Consider the following 18,659-nt stretch of genomic DNA (forward strand, 5'->3'; position numbering starts at 1 on the left):
GTATGTTCCTCTAAAACATGCATACACCTTTTAGCATTAATGAAGCCAGTTTTCCACTTTGCCTTAGTCCTTTTTTAATGTGCTTTGGTCCGAAGGCAGTTTTACTGGATGATGTTCAGCAATTTGCAGTCACAGTTTTGTCTCAGGCTCTGAGTATAGTTTTGTATTCATTTCATGTTAGATTTGTGATTATAGTTCTTGTGTTATTCATATTTAGCTTTTAGTTGAGGTTAAAGGCAGCCATTATTTATTATTGTTTCCTTGGTTTCTATGTTTGGGTTCTTGTCTAGTTTTATCATGTGTTTTAGGTCTGTTAAGTTTGTGTTATCATGTCTAGTTTCCATGTTTCCTGTTTTATTTTGAAAAAGGTCTTGTGTTCTGTGTTCATGTGCTTAGTTTTACTCTCCCCTGTCTTGTCATTAGGTTCATGTATGTCAGCCGTTTGCCCTCATGTGTTTCCTCTTCGCCTAATCACCTCCTGTGTATTTAAATCCTCTGTTTTCAGTGTGTCATTGTCAGGTCATCTGTTTTCCTCGCCATAGTCACAGTCACAGTCATAGTCATAGTTAGTTTTCATAGTTTGTTCCCAGTTTAGGTTTCTGTTTAGTTATTGCTCTTGTGCTGCCCTCGTTCTCGTTTGTTTTATTTATGATCATCAGCCACAATAAAAGGCTCGCTTTTTGTTTAAACTGCCGTCTCTCTCCCAGTGTGTGCTTTTGGGTCCGTTTCTAAAACACACTGGAGCTCCCCGCCGTGACAAGGTTTTTAAAAAAAAAAAATTGATTAACCTCTGCCCATCATTGCTTTAGAAAAGACTGCCTCTCTAAGAGGCTGGTTTTATACTGAGTCATGTTACTGTATGTGGTACTGCTTAGATCTTCAACATTTTTTGCCCCTGTCCCAGATTTTGAGGTATCCATTAGAACTGGATTTGCAAACGTGTGACAGTACTTAGAAGATTTAGTCAGAAGCCTCTCATTTTCTTTTTCTTTTTTTACAGAACTTAAGAGAAATCAGTGGATCTGTGTAGGTTCTCAGTCATCCAGATCATTGTAGTCTGAGGAGCTCAGGAAATTTTGTGCAGATGTTTCATCTCTCATCTAAGAAAGTGAGTTCTAAAACCAACCGAGTGGGGGTTATTCCATAAGAGAGTTGTTGACCCTCTGTAGAAGATTATTTGTTATAGACTAAGATACAACTTTCTTAGTCCCATGTCTGTTATTTTTAACCCTTTGTTCCCTGCCTGCGGAAAAATGCAGGCTTGCAGGATCTTCCTGATTAAGGCAGTGCCTGATTCCTGTCTCTGGAAAAAGAGAATATATTTAGTATTTATTATCTATTTATTATTTATTTCCAGTGTTGGGTAAGTTACTTTAAATTAGTAACTTAGTTACATTACTAGTTACTTCTCTAAAAAAGTAACTCAGTTACTTCAAGTTACTCGTTACTTTCAAAGTAACTAGTTACTAGGGAAAGTAAATTTGGTTTTACTCAGAATTCTCTTGTTAATGTGTTGCTTCCGTAACTGGATACCCAGCAAGATTGTCAGTCTTCTAGCTTGCTTACTTGCCACAAGTGCACTGTGCCACCTACCAATAGAAAGGACAAAATAATGTGCACATTTCCACGAGAGAAATCCCACGCCTGGACCGTCGTTGACCGCCGCCATGATTCTAGCCTGCTTTTTACATCCAACACAAAAACTGCAGTCATGGTGCTTTTGATTGTACTCAGAACTTGGAAATTCTGGCTTCTGAATAGGAAGAAGTAGGTAACACCAGACTGCAGATGAGCTGCATACAGAGCTGGACTGGGACAAAAAAATCGTCCCGGGCATTTTGACTAGAGACCGGCCCGCCATTATAGGAAAAATCATAAAGCCTTTGAATGAAAATAAACACTGTTGTGACAGTGATGTACACTGTTCTGGTGGTATATATGTATCAATCTATCAATTGTTTGTTGTAAGACTCAGATAATTATTTTTTTTAAAAGCGAGATATTTTAAATGAGAATAATAAAGAAAACTATTTCCTTGTCCCCCCCTTTCCCTGTTAATGCCCTACATGGACCCCTGGCAAAAATTTGCTAGACCCGATGCTGGTGTTATTTGTCTCTCAGAAACAGCTCATAACTTCCCTTCAACTCATTCATGTCACCTAAAAGGTAAACCTGTTTCTCCATCACCTGTTCAGCTCTGATGATTCAGTAAGGACATCTCCTGGTTTCATCTGCATGTTTCCCTCTCACCAGATAACCAAACCGATATCATGACCAGCAGCTTTACAGTTGTGGCTCCAGCAAACATCAGCTGATACTAGAAATTAATATTAAATAAATTCTAACAACAGCTGATCAAGCTTAAACGTGCTGCTGTTGTTTAACGCGACATCCGCTGGTTTCCTCTTTCTGGCGCAAAGTGGGCGATAAATAAACAAGAGAGAAAAGCCGATCAGCTGATCATTGATCAGTTTCGTGATTGAAGTAGAAACAGGAGAGGAGAGAATGAGAGAAGAAGAGGCAGCTGTGCAGCTTCAGCTTTGTGTCTTTTTCATTGTAGCTGAAGTCCGGGACAAACTGTGTTCCTTTTCACCTCAGTACGAAACGCGTAATGTTTTCTCTGAATTACAGAGCCCCTCTGATGACATGGTCCAAAAAATAAATATATTGTGGCCACAAAATACTACTTCGTGCCCTCGAAATAGTATAACGTGCCCACGAAATACTTATTTGTGGCCACGAAATAGGTATAACGTGCGCACGAATTGGGTATAACGTGGTAACGAATTAAGCATTTGTGGCAACGGAATAGATGACGTGCGCATATCATATTGATACAATTCCTGGACAGCTGCGTAGAGACAGAAGCATAAGAGTAGGCTAAACCTATACACCATGGACAGAGACAGTATGATTGAGTTTTATTTTAGGCTGGGAATGAGCTACAAATGCATTTTGAAAAGTCTGGCAATGCCAGGAATCATTACTACGGAGAGACATTTAAATAGGATATTGAGAGCCCAGTTGCTTTACAGACCTAAGTACGACCTGGACGCCGGGATAGATTTTATTGTCAACCAACTGCAAGGGCCTGGGAAGGATCACGGTTATCGGTCAAGTGTTTCGTGCCCACAAATGAGCATTTCGTGTGCACAATATACCTATTTCGTGCCCTCGAAATAGTATTTCGTGGGCACGTTATACCCATTTCGTGCCCACGAAGTAGTATTTTGTGGCCATAATTTATTTATTTTTTGGACCATGTCATCGGAGGGGCTCCGTAGTTTGTGCCACCGTTGTGTTAATAAAAGCTCGCTCACATCCAAGCCAGTGCCTGCATCTGGATCCTGTCTCTCACTCACCATGACAGACTGATAACATCCGAAGCGGGTGAATAAAGTCACTCAGTCGCTAGCTGTGCCATTAACCAGCATACATCACTCCCTCCATCCATGCAATAAACGATACAAAAGTAATAGCCGGTAATTAATTTATCTGCTGTATCTGCTGTTTCTCAGGTAGTTATACGTCACTACAATGCGATTTCGGAAATATATAAATATACGGACAACAGGCTCTTCCAATCTCTTGTCGTCAATAAACAACGTTTAGGGAGCTATAGTATTCAATAAGAGTACCCTACACGTCAATTCTCGAGGTGAGAGGGGTACCCGGCGCGTGAGTGAAGCAGAAGGACCCTGACCATGCGTCACACATTTGACCAGTTAGGAGTGAGAACAGTCAGTCATAATCCATAAACATAATCCGAAAAACATCAAGTTATTGGACATCAACGTTTCCCTCACATTCAGTTCAAATGATTTAAAAAAAAAAATTCATATCTTGCACAAATAATTTTCACCACATGAGGGAGGCGTCCTACCAGTTTTCTGATGTACCAGATTCCAAAGATCTTACGACTGTCCTTGCGCATGATATTTGCGTTTCACCGTGTTAAGTAGCGTTTCATTCACCATAACGAGTTAGTAGGTTTGCAGTCAGTTTAAGAGAACATTCGTAACGTCCCACTTCACAGATACTTAATTAATGGCTTTGTTACCACAGCTTTTTATCGTCATTATGGCTTTTGAGGGTAAGTCTCAAAATTAAGATGTTCACTAGAAATTATATGCTCTTTACGGGAAGTGTATTTTCCGTCGGTTGTTGGCCAATGCAATATAGTAACGACAAGTCACTGAAAGCAACAGTTGGTTAACAGTTTTAACAACCACGCGTTTATTTAGCGAGTTCCTGAAATTTGATCAGACATATGTGAGGTATGATCTGGAAAGGCTGACATCAACCTCTAATTAAAATAACCCGAACTCTTCAGATTTGTCGTGTTTTATCCTAATCTTTAAATATGCCACAATTGTTTTATGTGTTTGTGTTACATAGGTGTTAAGGAATTTTTTAACCTTCTCCCCCAGGTTTCACTGAAGGAGTTGGTGTGTTGCCTGATGGTCCTCTGATTGCAGCTGTGGGAGAGACGGTAAAGTTCAATACAACACTGACTCCTACAGGACCACCATTTCCGACTGCAACCTGGATTTTAAATGACTCTATCATTATAATAAGCTCAACTAATATAAATGATAATGGGCCAGAGTATGAAGGCAGGGTCACTCTCTTCCCATCTACTGGGTCTTTGGAGCTCAGGAATCTTGTTCTGGATGACAGTGGAGCATACTCAGTTACCATTGTACCAGGTGGTGCAGGGCGTACAATGCTGGTGATGTATGGTGAGTGGGTATTGAAATGCAACAGCATAATTATTTTTGAAATATTTAAAAATGTTTACATTATAAAAGATTGTCAAGATTATAGTTGATAATAATAATAATTACAACTAATAATACATGATAAGAAGATTACTTTTCAGTTATTAGTATCTATATATTTTGTTGCATGTCTATACACTGTAGTCCAATAATGGAGTGTTTCAATAATTTTTTTATTATTCTTAAGATTGTGAAATTAAAGATTTTACAAAGTCTGATTAATATACTAAGTCAGTGTAAGAAAATTGACTGGTTTCAAGCTCAGGACCCAAATTAAAATAAAGTTGTTTATATATTATATTAAGAGTAGATCGACTTTAAGGGAGTAGATATTGGCCACTATGAGAATTAAATTATTTAAAAGTTATGACTGATACTGTACAGTACTTCTTTAAAGCTTTTAATGGTAATTTTATTATTGATATGCTGTCTTTTTAGGCTGGTTATATGATGTATATATAAGCCCTGACTCCTTACCATGAAATGTTCTAGATGGCATTGAATCCTAATAATTTTTATGTTTATTTTCTACTCTTTTGTTAGATGATGGCAACAATGAAACTATTTTGTTTTTCTTTCACAGAGAAAGTCTCCAGTGTGTTGGTAACTTCCAGCAGCACAGACTTGGTTGAGTTCAGTGGTTCTGTCTCTCTGTCCTGCTCTGCCTCTGGATCCTCTCTCTCTTTCCTCTGGTTTAACGGCAGCTCTGAGGTTACAGCAAGTGACAGAGTTCAGCTCACTGATGGAGGCTCCAGTCTGACTATAATCAATGTGACCCGCTCTGACCAGGGACCATTCAAGTGTCGTGTTTCCAATCCTGTCAGTACTAGTACCAGTGATCCAGTAAACCTCTCCATCAGCTGTGAGTTACTAAACTAAATGCTCAGTAATTTATCTGAAAACATCTACACACAAAGATCAGAGAGAAATGACATTGATTGATGTAGTTGTGTGAAATAATTTTACAACTTCACAAGAAAAAATGAATGCATTATACCTTTATATTTTTGATATAGTTAACATTATTTTTCTCTGTACCTGCTACATTTATAGATGGCCCAGAAAATATACATTTGATCTTATCTCCATCACAAGAATACTTTGCTGTGGGGTCAGACATCAGCCTCACCTGCTCAGTTGAATCCAGACCTCTTGCTCAGTTTAAGTGGTTTCTGAATGGAGATCAGCTGCCTGATAGTGGATCAGAGCTCAGACTGATGAATGTACAGATGAGTCAGAGTGGAAACTACAGCTGTCAGGCCTTTAACAGCAAAACTCTGAGATCTCAAACATCTCATCCTTCAGCCATCACTGTGCTGGGTAAGTCTGATTTATTGTTTAAAATTGTATGATACTGCTATACTCAGATAATACTTTCAAACATTTAAAAAATTGTGGAGAAAATAAAATACACAAATGCAGTTTTTAAACACAAAGGCTTTCTCAGATACTTTTGACTTTGGACATTTTTTTCTTATGCAGATGAGAAATGTAAGTGACAGAAAAAACTCAGGTAGAATGAAGGACTTAAAAACATTATTGCACCTTTTCATAGATGCTCTGAAGGTGTCTCTGGAGATGAAAGAAAGGCACTCTTGTTTAAGGGTATTTGTAGAAATGAAAAGCACAAATAAACTATTGTACTATTATAATAACAAATTTCCACTGTAGGACAAGTCTACATTAACTGTGATTATTTTACTATTTCATGTAAAGCTGGAAGTTTGCCTGTCTATAAACATGCAATTAACATACTAACTTAAGAAATAGAGAAAGTAGAATTTGATTAAGTTAATTTTGTGATTCAAGATTTTACAATTTTTGCTAAAACATACCTAAGCTAAAGTATTGCGTGATCAGGATGTTCATAGTATCCAAAATAATGATGTTGTGGTGGACCACAAGAGGGCTCCACTCACACCCAGTGTTAAGGAAGTGTGTTCCTGTGTTGTGTGGCGCAATGTGTGCAGTTGATGTTGGAGAGGAATAAAGAAGGAGTGAGAACTGAGAGCTCTGTGCCGTTATTGCTTATCTCCACATTGGTGACCCCTGACTCGAGCATGCAACGGGCCGCAGATAACGCAGACTCCGCTATGGATGCATCAGCGGCCGCCGGACCTCCGCCTCCTGTTGCGGCTACGTTCGCTGTGGCGCTGAAACTGCCGGACTTTTGGCTCCATGACCCCCGTCATGGTTCATTCACGTGGAGGCTCAATTCGCCCTTCGCGGCATCTCGGCTGACGACACGAAGTATCACCATGTGGTGGCCTCGCTCGACCCGCTGGCCACCCGATGACGCTCCTCCGGGACCCACCCGCCCAAGGGAAATACGCCGCCCTTAAAGACCTGCTTCTTCGGCGTTATGCCCTCTCCGACGCTGAACGAGCCGAACAGCTCCTCAATCTGTCAGGCTTGGGTGGCGGTACCGTGCTCGAGCTCATGGAGAACATGCTATCGTTGCTCGGGCCGGATGACGGGGGATTCCTCTTCGTCCACCTCTTCCTCCGCCAACTACCGGCTGCCATGAGAGCTGTCCTCACAAACTCCCCGCTTCTGCCTGCGAAGGATTATCGCTCCCTGGCAGAAGAAGCGGATCGCATTCTCCTGGCTAGCCGCACTTTCGACGTTCACGCCCTGGCTACAGACTCGCCGGCGGCGCCTTCCACGCCTCCACCTGCCTCCCCCGGAGCATCCGCCCCCTTGCTGACGGCAGGGATTGCTACACGCCGGCACTGCCGAAAGAGCATCTGTTTCTACCATCAGCGTTTTGGCGACAGAGCGCGTCGCTGCCTGCCACCTTGCGCTTTCACGGCCCAGGGAAACGGACCCGCCAGCGCGCCGTAGCAGCCGCGACCGCTGGCAATACAGAAAGGCTGCTCTTCATAGAGGACTCGCGCTCCGGGAGACGTTTTCTCGTGGACTCCGGCTCCCAGAAGAGCCTCCTTCCCCCTACCGCTGCCGACGGACTAGTAGCAAACTGTGGACCGCAGCTCATGGCAGCTAATGGCTCTCCCATCAAAACGTTTGGGGAAAGGTTGGTGACTGTTTGTTTTCATGGCCGGGATTTCCAGTGGAACTTTGTTGTTGCCGCTAGCTCTGTACCTATTTTAGGTGCTGATTTTCTGTGTGCTCATGGACTGCTTGTCGATGTTGCTAACAGACGTTTAATTGATGCTCTCTCGTTTTCTTCGCTACCCTGTTTTACTCGGGCTGCCGAGCCCCTGATTCGGGCTAATGTAGTGACCTCCGGGGATGCTTTTCAGCATTTGCTTTTAGTTTCCATCGCTGTCTGTCCCTAATTTCTCTAGCACGGTAACGAAGCATGGGGTTGAGCATTATATTCCCACGGTCAGGCCCCCGGTGTTCGCGCGCGCGCCGCCTCGACCCCGCAAAACTGTCTGTCGCTCGGGAAGAGTTTGCAGCCATGGAGCGCCTTGGCATTGTACAGCGTTCGAACAGTGCATGGGCCTCTCCGCTTCACATGGTGCCCAAATTGGACGGTCGGTGGCGGCCATGCGGAGATTTCCGCCGTTTGAATAATGCCACGGAGAATGACCGTTACCCCATCTCCCACATTCAGGATTTTTCTGCCAATCTCGCTGGAACGTCGATTTTTTCTAAAATTGACTTGGTGCGGGGGTATCACCAAGTTCCCGTGCGCGCCGAAGACGTTCCTAAAACCGCTGTCATTACCCCCTTCGGCTTGTTCGAGTTTTTGCGCATGCCGTTTGGCCTGAAAGGTGCCGCCCAGACCTTTCAGCGGCTGATGGACTCCAGCAGGTTTTCCAGCGTTTGGCAGCGCACGGCCTGATCATCAACCCTTCCAAGTGCCAGTTTGGGTTGCCTGTTCTGGATTTCCTCGGGCACCGCATTTCCGCTGAAGGTGTGGTTCCGTTGCCCGACAGAGTCCAGGCCGTTTCAGCTTTTCCGCGTCCTACATCGGTTAAAGCGTTGCAGGAGTTCTTGGGGATGATAAATTTTTACAACCGCTTTCTCCCCAGAGCTGCCCACCTGCTACAGCCACTCTATGCTGCCTTAAAAGGTAAAACAGCCAAAGATCCTGTTGACTGGCTGCCGGAATGCGTCCAGGCGTTTTCCGCAGCCAAGTCTGCGCTGGCTGACGCCGCCCTGCTGGCCCACCCGCTTCCGTCGGCGGAGATCGTGCTGACCACTGACGCGTCCGACGTGGCAGTGGGTGGGGTGTTGGAACAGCGTGTTTCAGGTCTCTGGCAACCGCTCGCCTTTTTCAGTCGTATGCTCAGGGATGCTGAACACAAGTACAGTGTTTTTGACAGGGAGTCACTGGCCCTGCACCTCGCAACACGACATTTTCGTTTTTTCCTCGAGGGTCGCAACTTTACTGCATACGTTGACTACAAACCTTTGACGTTTGCGATGTCCAAGGTCTCTGACCCATGGAGCCCACGCCAGCAGCGCCAGTTGGCGGCCATTTCAGAGTTTACCACAGACATTCAGCATGTGGCTGGTAAGTCCAATCACGTCACTGACTGTCTCTCACGTGTGTTGGTTTTTCTGGTGTATGTCGGCGTCGACTACGCTGCCATGGCCGCTCTGAGTTTCTCTCTGATTTCTCAGACTTTTTATCTGATTTAGTGCTCAGCTCAGATAAAATAATTATTGTGGGTGATTTTAACATCCATGTAGATGCTAAAAATGACAGCCTCAACATGGCATTTAATCTGTTATTAGACTCAATTGGCTTCTCTCAAAATGTAAAAGAACCCACCCACCACTTTAATCACACTCTAGATCTTGTTTTAACATATGGCATAGAAACTGGACATTTAACAGTGTTTCCTGAAAACCCTCTGCTGTCTGATCATTTCCTGATAACATTTACATATACAATAATTGATTACACAGCAGTGGAGAGTAGACTTTATCAAGGTAGATGTCTTTCTGAAAGTGCTGTAACTAAGTTTAAGAATATAATCCACCCACTGTTATCATCTTCAATGCCCTGTACCAACATAGAGCAGAGCAGCTGCCTGAACGCTACTCCAACAGAGATCGATCATCTTGTTAATAATTTTACCTCCTCACTACGTACGACTCTGGATACTGTAGCTCCTGTGAAAACTAAGGCCTCAAATCCGAAGTACCTGACTCCGTGGTATAATTCTCAAACACGTAGCCTAAAGCAGATAACTCGTAAGCTGGAGAGGAAATGGCGTGTCACAAATTTAGAGGATCATCATTTAGCCTGGAGAAATAGTTTGCTGCTTTATAAGAAAGCCCTCCACAAAGCCAGAACATCTTACTATTCGTCACTGATTGAAGAAAATAAGAACAACCCCAGGTTTCTCTTCAGCACTGTAGCCAGGCTGACAAAAAGTCAGAGCTCTACTGAGCCAACCATCCCTTTAACGTTAACTAGTAATGACTTCATGAACTTCTTCACAAATAAAATTTTTATCATTAGAGAAAAAATTACCAATAATCATCCCACAGATGTAACATTATCTACAGCTACTTTTAGTACCATCGATATTAAGTTAGACTCTTTTTCTCCAATTGATCTTTCTGAGTTAACTTCAATAATTAATTCCTCCAAATCATCAACGTGTCTTTTAGACCCCATTCCTACAAAACTGCTCAAAGAAGTCCTGCCATTAATTAATTCTTCAATCTTAAATATGATCAACCTATCTCTAATAATCGGCTATGTACCACAGGCCTTCAAGGTGGCTGTAGTTAAACCTTTACTTAAAAAGCCATCTCTAGACCCAGCTGTCTTAGCTTAGCTATTATAGGCCAATCTCCAACCTTCCTTTCATATCAAAAATCCTTGAAAGAGTAGTTGTCAAACAGCTAACAGATCATCTGCAGAGGAATGGCTTATTTGAAGCGTTTCAGTCAGGTTTCAGAGCTCATCACAGCACAGAAACAGCTTTAGTGAAGGTTACAAATGATCTTCTTATGGCCTCTGACAGTGGACTCATCTCTGTGCTTGTCCTGCTAGACCTCAGTGCTGCGTTCGATACTGTTGACCATAATATCCTATTAGAGCGATTAGAACATGCTGTAGGTATTACAGGTACTGCACTGCAGTGGTTTGTATCATATCTATCTAATAGACTCCAATTTGTTCAAGTAAATGGAGAGTCCTCTTCGCACACTAAGGTCAATTATGGTGTTCCACAGGGTTCAGTGCTAGGACCAATTCTATTTACATTATACATGCTTCCCTTAGGCAGCATCATTAGAAGACATAGCATAAATTTTCACTGCTATGCAGATAACACGCAGCTCTATCTATCCATGAAGCCAGGTATCACAGACCAATTAGTTAAACTGCAGGAATGTCTTAAAGACATAAAGACCTGGATGGCCGCTAACTTTCTGCTTCTTAATTCAGATAAAACTGAGGTTATTGTACTCGACCCTGAAAATCTTAGAAATATGGTATCTAACCAGATTCTTACTCTGGATATCATTACCTTGGCCTCCAGTAATGCTGTGAGGAACCTTGGAGTCATTTTTGAACAGGGCATGTCCTTCAACGCACATATTAAACAAATATGTAAGACTGCTTTCTTCCATTTGCGCAACATCTCTAAAATTAGAAATATCCTGTCTCAGAGTGATGCTGAAAAACTAGTTCATGCATTTATTACTTCCAGGCTGGACTACTGTAATTCTTTATTATCAGGATGTCCGAAAAACTCGCTGAAAAGCATTCAGCTAATCCAAAATGCTGCAGCAAGGGTACTGACAGGGACTAGAAAGAGAGAGCATATTTCTCCTGTTTTGGCTGCCCTTCACTGGCTTCCTGTTAAATCCAGAATTGAATTCAAAATCCTGCTCCTCACATACAAGGTCTTAAATAATCAGGCCCCATCTTATCTTAATGACCTTGTAGTACCATATCACCCTATTAGAGCACTTCGCTCTCACACTGCAGGCTTACTTGTTGTTCCTAGAGTATTTAAAAGTAGAATGGGAGGCAGAGCCTTCAGTTTTCAGGCCCCTCTTCTGTGGAACCAGCTTCCAGTTTGGATTCGAGAGACAGACACTATCTCTACTTTCAAGATTAGGCTTAAAACTTTCCTTTTTGCTAAAGCATATAGTTAGGGCTGGACCAGGTGACCCTGAATCCTCCCTTAGTTATGCTGCAATAGACGTAGGCTGCCGGGGATTCCCATGATGCATTGAGTTTTTCCTTTCCAGTCACCTTTCTCACTCACTATGTGTTAACAGACCTCTCTGCATTGAATCATATCTGTTATTAATCTCTGTCTCTCTTCCACAGCATGTCTTTCATCCTGTTTTCCTTCTTTCACCCCAACCGGTCGCAGCAGATGGCCCCGCCCCTCCCTGAGCCTGGTTCTGCCGGAGGTTTCTTCCTGTTAAAAGGGAGTTTTTCCTTCCCACTGTCGCCAAAGTGCTTGCTCATAGGGGGTCGTATGATTGTTGGGTTTTTCTCTGTATTTATTATTGTGCGATCTACTGTACAATATAAAGCGCCTTGAGGCGACTTTTGTTGTGATTTGGCGCTATATAAATAAAATTGAATTGAATTGAATTGAACTGAACAACGTGCTGACCCGGACGTTCTTGCCCTTCAGTCAACGAAAACGGGCCTCGTGCTGGAGGACACCCCGGTGTGGGACGGCGGTCCGCACCTTCTTTGCGATGTTTCCACCGGCCGCCCCCGCCCAGTGGTTCCCCTTTCATGGCGTCAGCGTGTTTTTGACTCGGCGCATGCCCTCTCTCATCCCGGTGTCCGGACCTCGGTTAAGCTGGTCAGCGCCAGGTTTGTTTGGCCGGGCCTTCGCAAAACGGTGAAGGAATGGGTGGTGGCTTGTATCCCATGCCGACGCTCGAAAACCTTTCCGTGTCCCCGGTAGGCGTTTCGATCACGTTCATGTGGACCTGGTTGGTCCCTTGCCGCAGTCACAGGGTTTCACGCACCTTTTGACTGTGGTGGACCGCACCACCAGGTGGCCGGAGGCGGTACCCCTGGCGTCCACGACAGCGGTGACGGTGGCCAGAGCATTTTTGTCAACGTGGGTTTCACGTTTCGGTCCCCCTGCTGACATTACCTCGGACAGGGGCCCTCAGTTTGTTTCTGAGCTTTGGTCTGCTATGGCTGATGGCCTGGGGGTCAAGGTCCACCGCACCACAGCATACCACCCGCAAGCTAACGGGATGTGCGAACGGTTTCACCGGTCACTTAAGGCCGCGCTCCGGGCTTCCTTAACAGGTGGCGACTGGGTCGACCGTCTTCCGTGGGTTTTGCTGGGATTGTGTAGCGCGGTTAAAGAAGACCTCGGGGTTTCCCCGGCTGGACTGGTCCTCGGCCAGCCCCTCCGGGTCCCCGGGGAATTCTTACCTGAGAGCCCTCCCCCATGTTTCGATACCTCTTTGTTGCCTTTTCGCCCCCCAAGAGACTCATTTCCTGTCCCTGGTCCTGTGCACCACTGCCTGCCTGACACTTTTGTTCCGAGTTCTTTGGACTCTGCTCGTTTCGTTTTCGTCAGGCACGATGCCCATAGGACTCCGCTGCGTCCACCATATGACGGGCCATACAGGGTTCTTAAACCAGGCAACAAACATTTCATTTTGGACTTTGGCGGTCGGCAGGAGGTTGTCTCTGTTGACAGACTTAAGCCTGCACATGTTATGCAAGAGGATCAGGTGGTCCCGGCCCAGGCCCCTCACCGCGGCCGCCCATCTGACACCGGGCTGATGGATTCTGTTTTTTCCCCCAGGAGCGACCCACAATCAACGGAGTCCGAGTGGTCTGCAGCTTTTTCTGACCGCCAGTGCCAGCCTCGCTCCCAGGCTGGGTTGCCCTCTGTCAGTTTCCCACCCCCCAGTTCAGCCGTTCCGGCCGTTTGCTTAAGCCCCGGGTCCTGGACTAGTTCTGCTGGGTGTTCGGGGGGGGGGGCATGTGTGGTGGACCACAAGAGGGCTCCACTCACACCCAGTGTTAAGGAAGTGTGTTCCTGTGTTGTGTGGCGCGATGTGTGCAGTTGATGTTGGAGAGGAATAAAGAAGGAGTGAGAACTGAGAGCTCTGTGCCGTTAATGCTTACCTCCACAACGTTTTGTTTTTTAATTACCCTTAGCTCTCTGCTCAAAACATGTTAAAAGTTTGGGAATCATAAGTTAACCATATGTTCTTTTGTGGCTTATGGTCTTGAGTTTGAATAAATATTACCATAAAATGCAATAGAGCCCTGTGACAGACTTGTGACCTGACCAGGGTGTAGTTTAACCCTATGGCAGCAGAGATAGACTACAGTCTCACTGTTACCTTAAATTAGATGGAAGGATAGATTGATGGATTTTTTTTTCTGCTTGTATGTGATTTTTATGTTTAATTTTGAGAACCATGGATTCCATGGAATCTGAATTGTACTACTGTTGCAGAGTATAGCATGGTGGAAAAGAATGGAGAGAATCCCCCACTAAACTTTTGGGTTGGCATTACCTTAGATTTTTTTGTATTAATTGCTTTGCTGTTTTTTTGTGTCTTGTGTGAGGTGTGGGCCACACCCATGTGGGAGTGGAGATTCTACTCTAGTCCAGCTGCCAGCTATTTGAAGTTGAGTACAGGGAGCAGCTGATTGGGAAAGATTGGAGCCCTTCTCTATAAAGGGGAGAGGAAACGGGGAGGGGAGGTTGTTGTTTTTTTTAGTAGGACAATGTTGCAGCAGGGAAGCCTCGGAGACTCCAAGATGAAGTGTGCACATTTTAAAGGAAAGGATTTTTAACCTGGCCTGGTTTTGCTTTTAAAATAATCTGATGATGTTGGAGGGAGGACTCATTTTAATTAGGATTTGTGTGGATCTGCTGGGAGGAAAAACACTGGATTGGAGACTCTCTGTGCCCATGGAAAGGAAACTGGCCAAGTTTTAGGGAAGTTTCAGCTCGAGAGTGGAAGCCCCAGGTTCTGGTGTGGAGACCCACCCTCGAATGACGCCAGGCCTGAAAAGGCTAACAACCCTGACCGCGGTGGCTTTGGGCCTTGGATTCTTGTATTATGGTATTATTGTATTGTGAGTGTGGTGGTTCCTTACTGGTCAATATTAGACGGTCTGGTACTGAAGCCATTTTGGGCCGTTCATTACATTAGAACCAGTATCTAACAAAAATCACTTCCTTACCATCAACGAATACCTCTACTTGATGGCATGTCCCTAAAAATTGAGAGTGATTTAGGGTGGACATTAGGTAAGGCTGCACTTTTTGCAGCGATCTCATAGAGAAAACTATTCCGCGTGAATATAAAACAGGTCCGTGGCTGCGAACCGTAAAGGCATAAAACCGTAAAGAGACATCTGGCTAATACGTTGGGTTACGTTGGGTTCCGTTGGGTTCCGTTTCTCGTAGCCGAAAACTCGCTTTACTTTGTTGTCTGGGTCAACTTTGTATATACATATATATATATTATATATTTACATGCTTCCATCTCCCGTTTCTGGTCGGTGACATCACTTACTTTTTGACTCTTTTTCTCCCTCCCTGGCGCTCACAGACACATAATGGGTATGACAGTCCATTTTCCCTGCAGCACGGACTACACTGCCCATGAGGCTACATTCTTTAGGGCTATGCCTGTAACACTCTGCCTATTGCCTTCATATTAAATCATTTTTGTGAATAACTTTTTAAAATATTTCTTCGCGTCATTATGTGGGCCGCAAGTAGAGGTGACATGGGCCGCGAGATTGAGACACAGACATGAGAGCCTCTTAATGCGTGTTTTGTTTGGGTTTCCACCGGCGTGGACACCAAAAATATAGAGTTCATAGCCTTATGAAACAGAAAAATACTGCCGTGTAATCCATTAATTTCAACAAAGTAAATGTATTCTGAATACCACCTTTTAAAACGGTAACTGTAACGGAATACAGTTACTCATATTTTGTATTTTAAATACGTAACATGTATTCCGTTACTCCCCAACACTGCAGATGGGTCGCCCTTGTTCATCCCACTTATGCCGTGGCCGTTCCACCAACCGTGAAATTTGCTTTGTCTCTGGGGGTGGCTCAGACACTTCAGCACATCTCCTATACTGATAGGAACTTGAGTTCTGCTTTTCTCTCTCACCTCTGGGAGCTGGACACGTCTGCAGCATTGGTGCTGGTCGAACAAATTCCCTTTAAATTTATCTTTCCATTTCAAGGTATCCTGCCACTTTAGATCTCCTTTTACTGGCTCAAGCGGAGCCTTCATACGAGCTATGCAAAGCATCTGCTTCCAATTTCAAAGCCTCTTTACGCACCTATTCAAATGAGAGATGAGGGTCATGCCTTAACAGACGCCGTAGATATCGTTGTATCTCACCCTCTTTTTTTTTTTCTTTCTTTTTTTTTTAAACCTGTCCCGTTTGGCTCTTTTGCCATCAGAATTATTGTCTAAAGGCGAAGAAAGATGCCCAACGGATTTACTTTACCAAATTGACCATCCCAGCCTTGCCGTAATGGTCCATTTGATTCACCTTTTATTGTTTATTTTATTTTCTCTTGCTGAATACGGGACAGACTTGACTGGGGGAAAGAAAGGGGAGAAAGAAAGAGGGAAAGAAAAACAGCGGGGAAGAGGGATGGGGATAAAGGGCAAAAAACAAAAACCAACAGAATAAGCAGACAAAAAATACATATATCGATCACCTGGATCACTTGTTGAGAAAGAAAAAAGAAAGCAAGCAGAAGAAAACGAGAGTAATAAACAAGATCACAATGATATATGGGAATATGACAGTAAATACTAAATATTAAACATTATTGTGCAGCACGTAAGATCGACAGCGTACAGTGTGCTTTGAGGTAGGAGCCAAAAAGGGTAGTTTGTGTGTGTGATCACCCGTGTGTACACCTGTGAGCATGGACGCGCTTGTTTTTTTTTTGTTTGTTTTTTAAAAGGTTCCTTCATGTAATGATCTGCTAGAAGGTGTGGGGGGCCACTGCCCGATCCTCCAGGGCATGAAGCAGGTATGGAGGAGATCAAAACTCCAGACATCCAGAGGCCCCTAGAACACAAGAGACCAAGGAAGACCAACAGAGGGGCAGCCGCGCCACTATCCCAGAAAGAGCTGAGGAGAGTCCCAGATGAGGGGTCACTCAGCAGCCGCGGAGCAGAAGCCACGGGGTGTTGCAGTGACGTGCCCGTGAGCTCCGCCGGCAGCCAGCTGTGCCTGAGTGACCGAGCCCCGGGCCGAGAGGCCGAGGGCACCCCACCTCCGAAGTGGCCCGAGCGAGCCCCAGGCACAGATACAAACATCCATTCCCACCCTCATGCTCTCATAAGCAATTACTCCACACTCAACCAACGTGGAGACAGACATAAAGAGACGCTGTACACACGATCACACTCCCCAAGCGTACTCTAAGAACCGGGTCTAGGTACCCTTGCCCCTGGAGGGGGAAACTGCACCCAGACCCAGGTGGTGTTACCCTTTTCCCTGCAGTGGAGAGAAGCAGACCGCCCCGACTCCGCAGCAGCAGGGAGGCCCCACATTCCAGACCCCAGTCGGACGGCCAACTCCTCCTCCTAGCCCCCCCGCTCCAGCAGGCCGCAGAGAACGGGGGTGTAGGAAGACTCCAAACCTCCCTCCACCCGCTCATATGTAGTGTTGATGTATGTGTGTTCTAAGGTGCATTTAAAACCCAGGAGGGCATGGAGCTACCTGCCAGAGCAGCAGGTAAGCGTATAGCCCCTCCTGCTAGCCCTCAATGTCTACGTGTATTTAAAATTGAGAGGTGGGCAACGACGCCAGGGGTGAGGTGTACACCCTGATGGTAATTTGGATTCCGTGTAGCGTGCCCACCCCCAAGATCCTATGTGTATGTGTAATGAGAGTGTGAGTAATGTGAATGTCTAAATTGTGGGATAAAATTGAGGCAGAGGCAGCTAGATGGGGACAGAGGGGGGGGATGTCTCCTCTGCACCCTGGTGACACACCCCTACCCCAAGGCCCTGCACGTGTGGGTGATTGTGGTGGAGCGGGAAGAGGGAGGCAGCTGGAGATGGGGAGGGAAGGAAGGGAGGGGCAAGTGACACCTCCCTGGGGCCAGCTCCCCCGCTGACCCCAGTAGGCACCCCCATACTCTGCAACCCGCCAGGGAAAGGGGGCCCAGGCCCATCCGGACCGGAGCCCAGTGCAGTAGCACCGCCCGGCCCCACAGAGCCCGGGACAGTCCACCCAACCCCACCACAGAGAAAACTGCACCCACCCCATCATCCACTCATCTTCCAGACTACACAAGACAATAGACGCCCAGGCTGAGATCTTCCTCCACCTCTCCTGTATCTCCCCCTCCTGCAGAGAGAGTTCCTGAAGAAAGGAAAGCTCCTGCAAGATGTGACAACCTCCTCCACCAGTTGAAGAGCCCCCCAGGTGGCTCGATGCACCGGCGGCACCCTGCGCCAGGGCTGGGCCCCCATACACCCACCCGCCCACAACCCCGGCAACACACCAACCAGGACCCAAACCCCTGAGGCCCGGCCAGGGCCCCAGCCCAGAGACAGAGCACCCCCAGAACCTCACGCCTGTCCCGGATCCACCCTCTCTGAGGCCCAAAACAAGCTGATCACGCATGTGCAGGTTGGCACACCGAGGGTCTTGTGGCTCTTTTGTTTACAGGCGATGACCTTATCTCCCTTAAACTTAAAGTGAACTTTCTAATAGGCTCTTCTGGCCTTTGTCTGCACTCATAAAGCATGGCATGCAAGGTACCCACAGCTGTTTTATCGCCATAAAGTTCTTTAAGTTGAAGAAAGATCTTATCTGACGTATCCCGCTCCACTTGCTCCAAAATAAGAATTTCGCGTCGTGGTTCTCCTCCTAATGCACGCAGTACAAAATCACACTGCTGTCCTATCGATCACTTTTGAGCACGGA

At 45.4% G+C, this 18,659-nt stretch overlaps 1 protein-coding gene across 2 annotated transcripts in view; it reads left to right on the forward strand.

The window, feature by feature from the left end:
* Positions 1-3,986: 3,986 nt before the first annotated feature.
* The window catches only part of LOC102081119 (carcinoembryonic antigen-related cell adhesion molecule 5-like), a 30,486-nt gene continuing 15,813 nt past the window's right edge, over positions 3,987-18,659 (forward strand). For both annotated transcript variants that reach the window (XM_005455537.2, XM_019355202.1), the window contains exons 1-4: positions 3,987-4,093; positions 4,431-4,742; positions 5,365-5,643; positions 5,835-6,101. In XM_005455537.2, coding sequence (XP_005455594.2) covers positions 4,048-4,093; positions 4,431-4,742; positions 5,365-5,643; positions 5,835-6,101 — 904 coding nt within the window. In that variant the 5' untranslated portion in view covers positions 3,987-4,047. The remainder of the gene's footprint in view (positions 4,094-4,430; positions 4,743-5,364; positions 5,644-5,834; positions 6,102-18,659) is intronic.

This window comes from Oreochromis niloticus, linkage group LG11 (assembly GCF_001858045.2).
Source record: "Oreochromis niloticus isolate F11D_XX linkage group LG11, O_niloticus_UMD_NMBU, whole genome shotgun sequence".
In the NCBI taxonomy this organism is placed as follows: Eukaryota; Metazoa; Chordata; class Actinopteri; order Cichliformes; family Cichlidae; genus Oreochromis; species Oreochromis niloticus.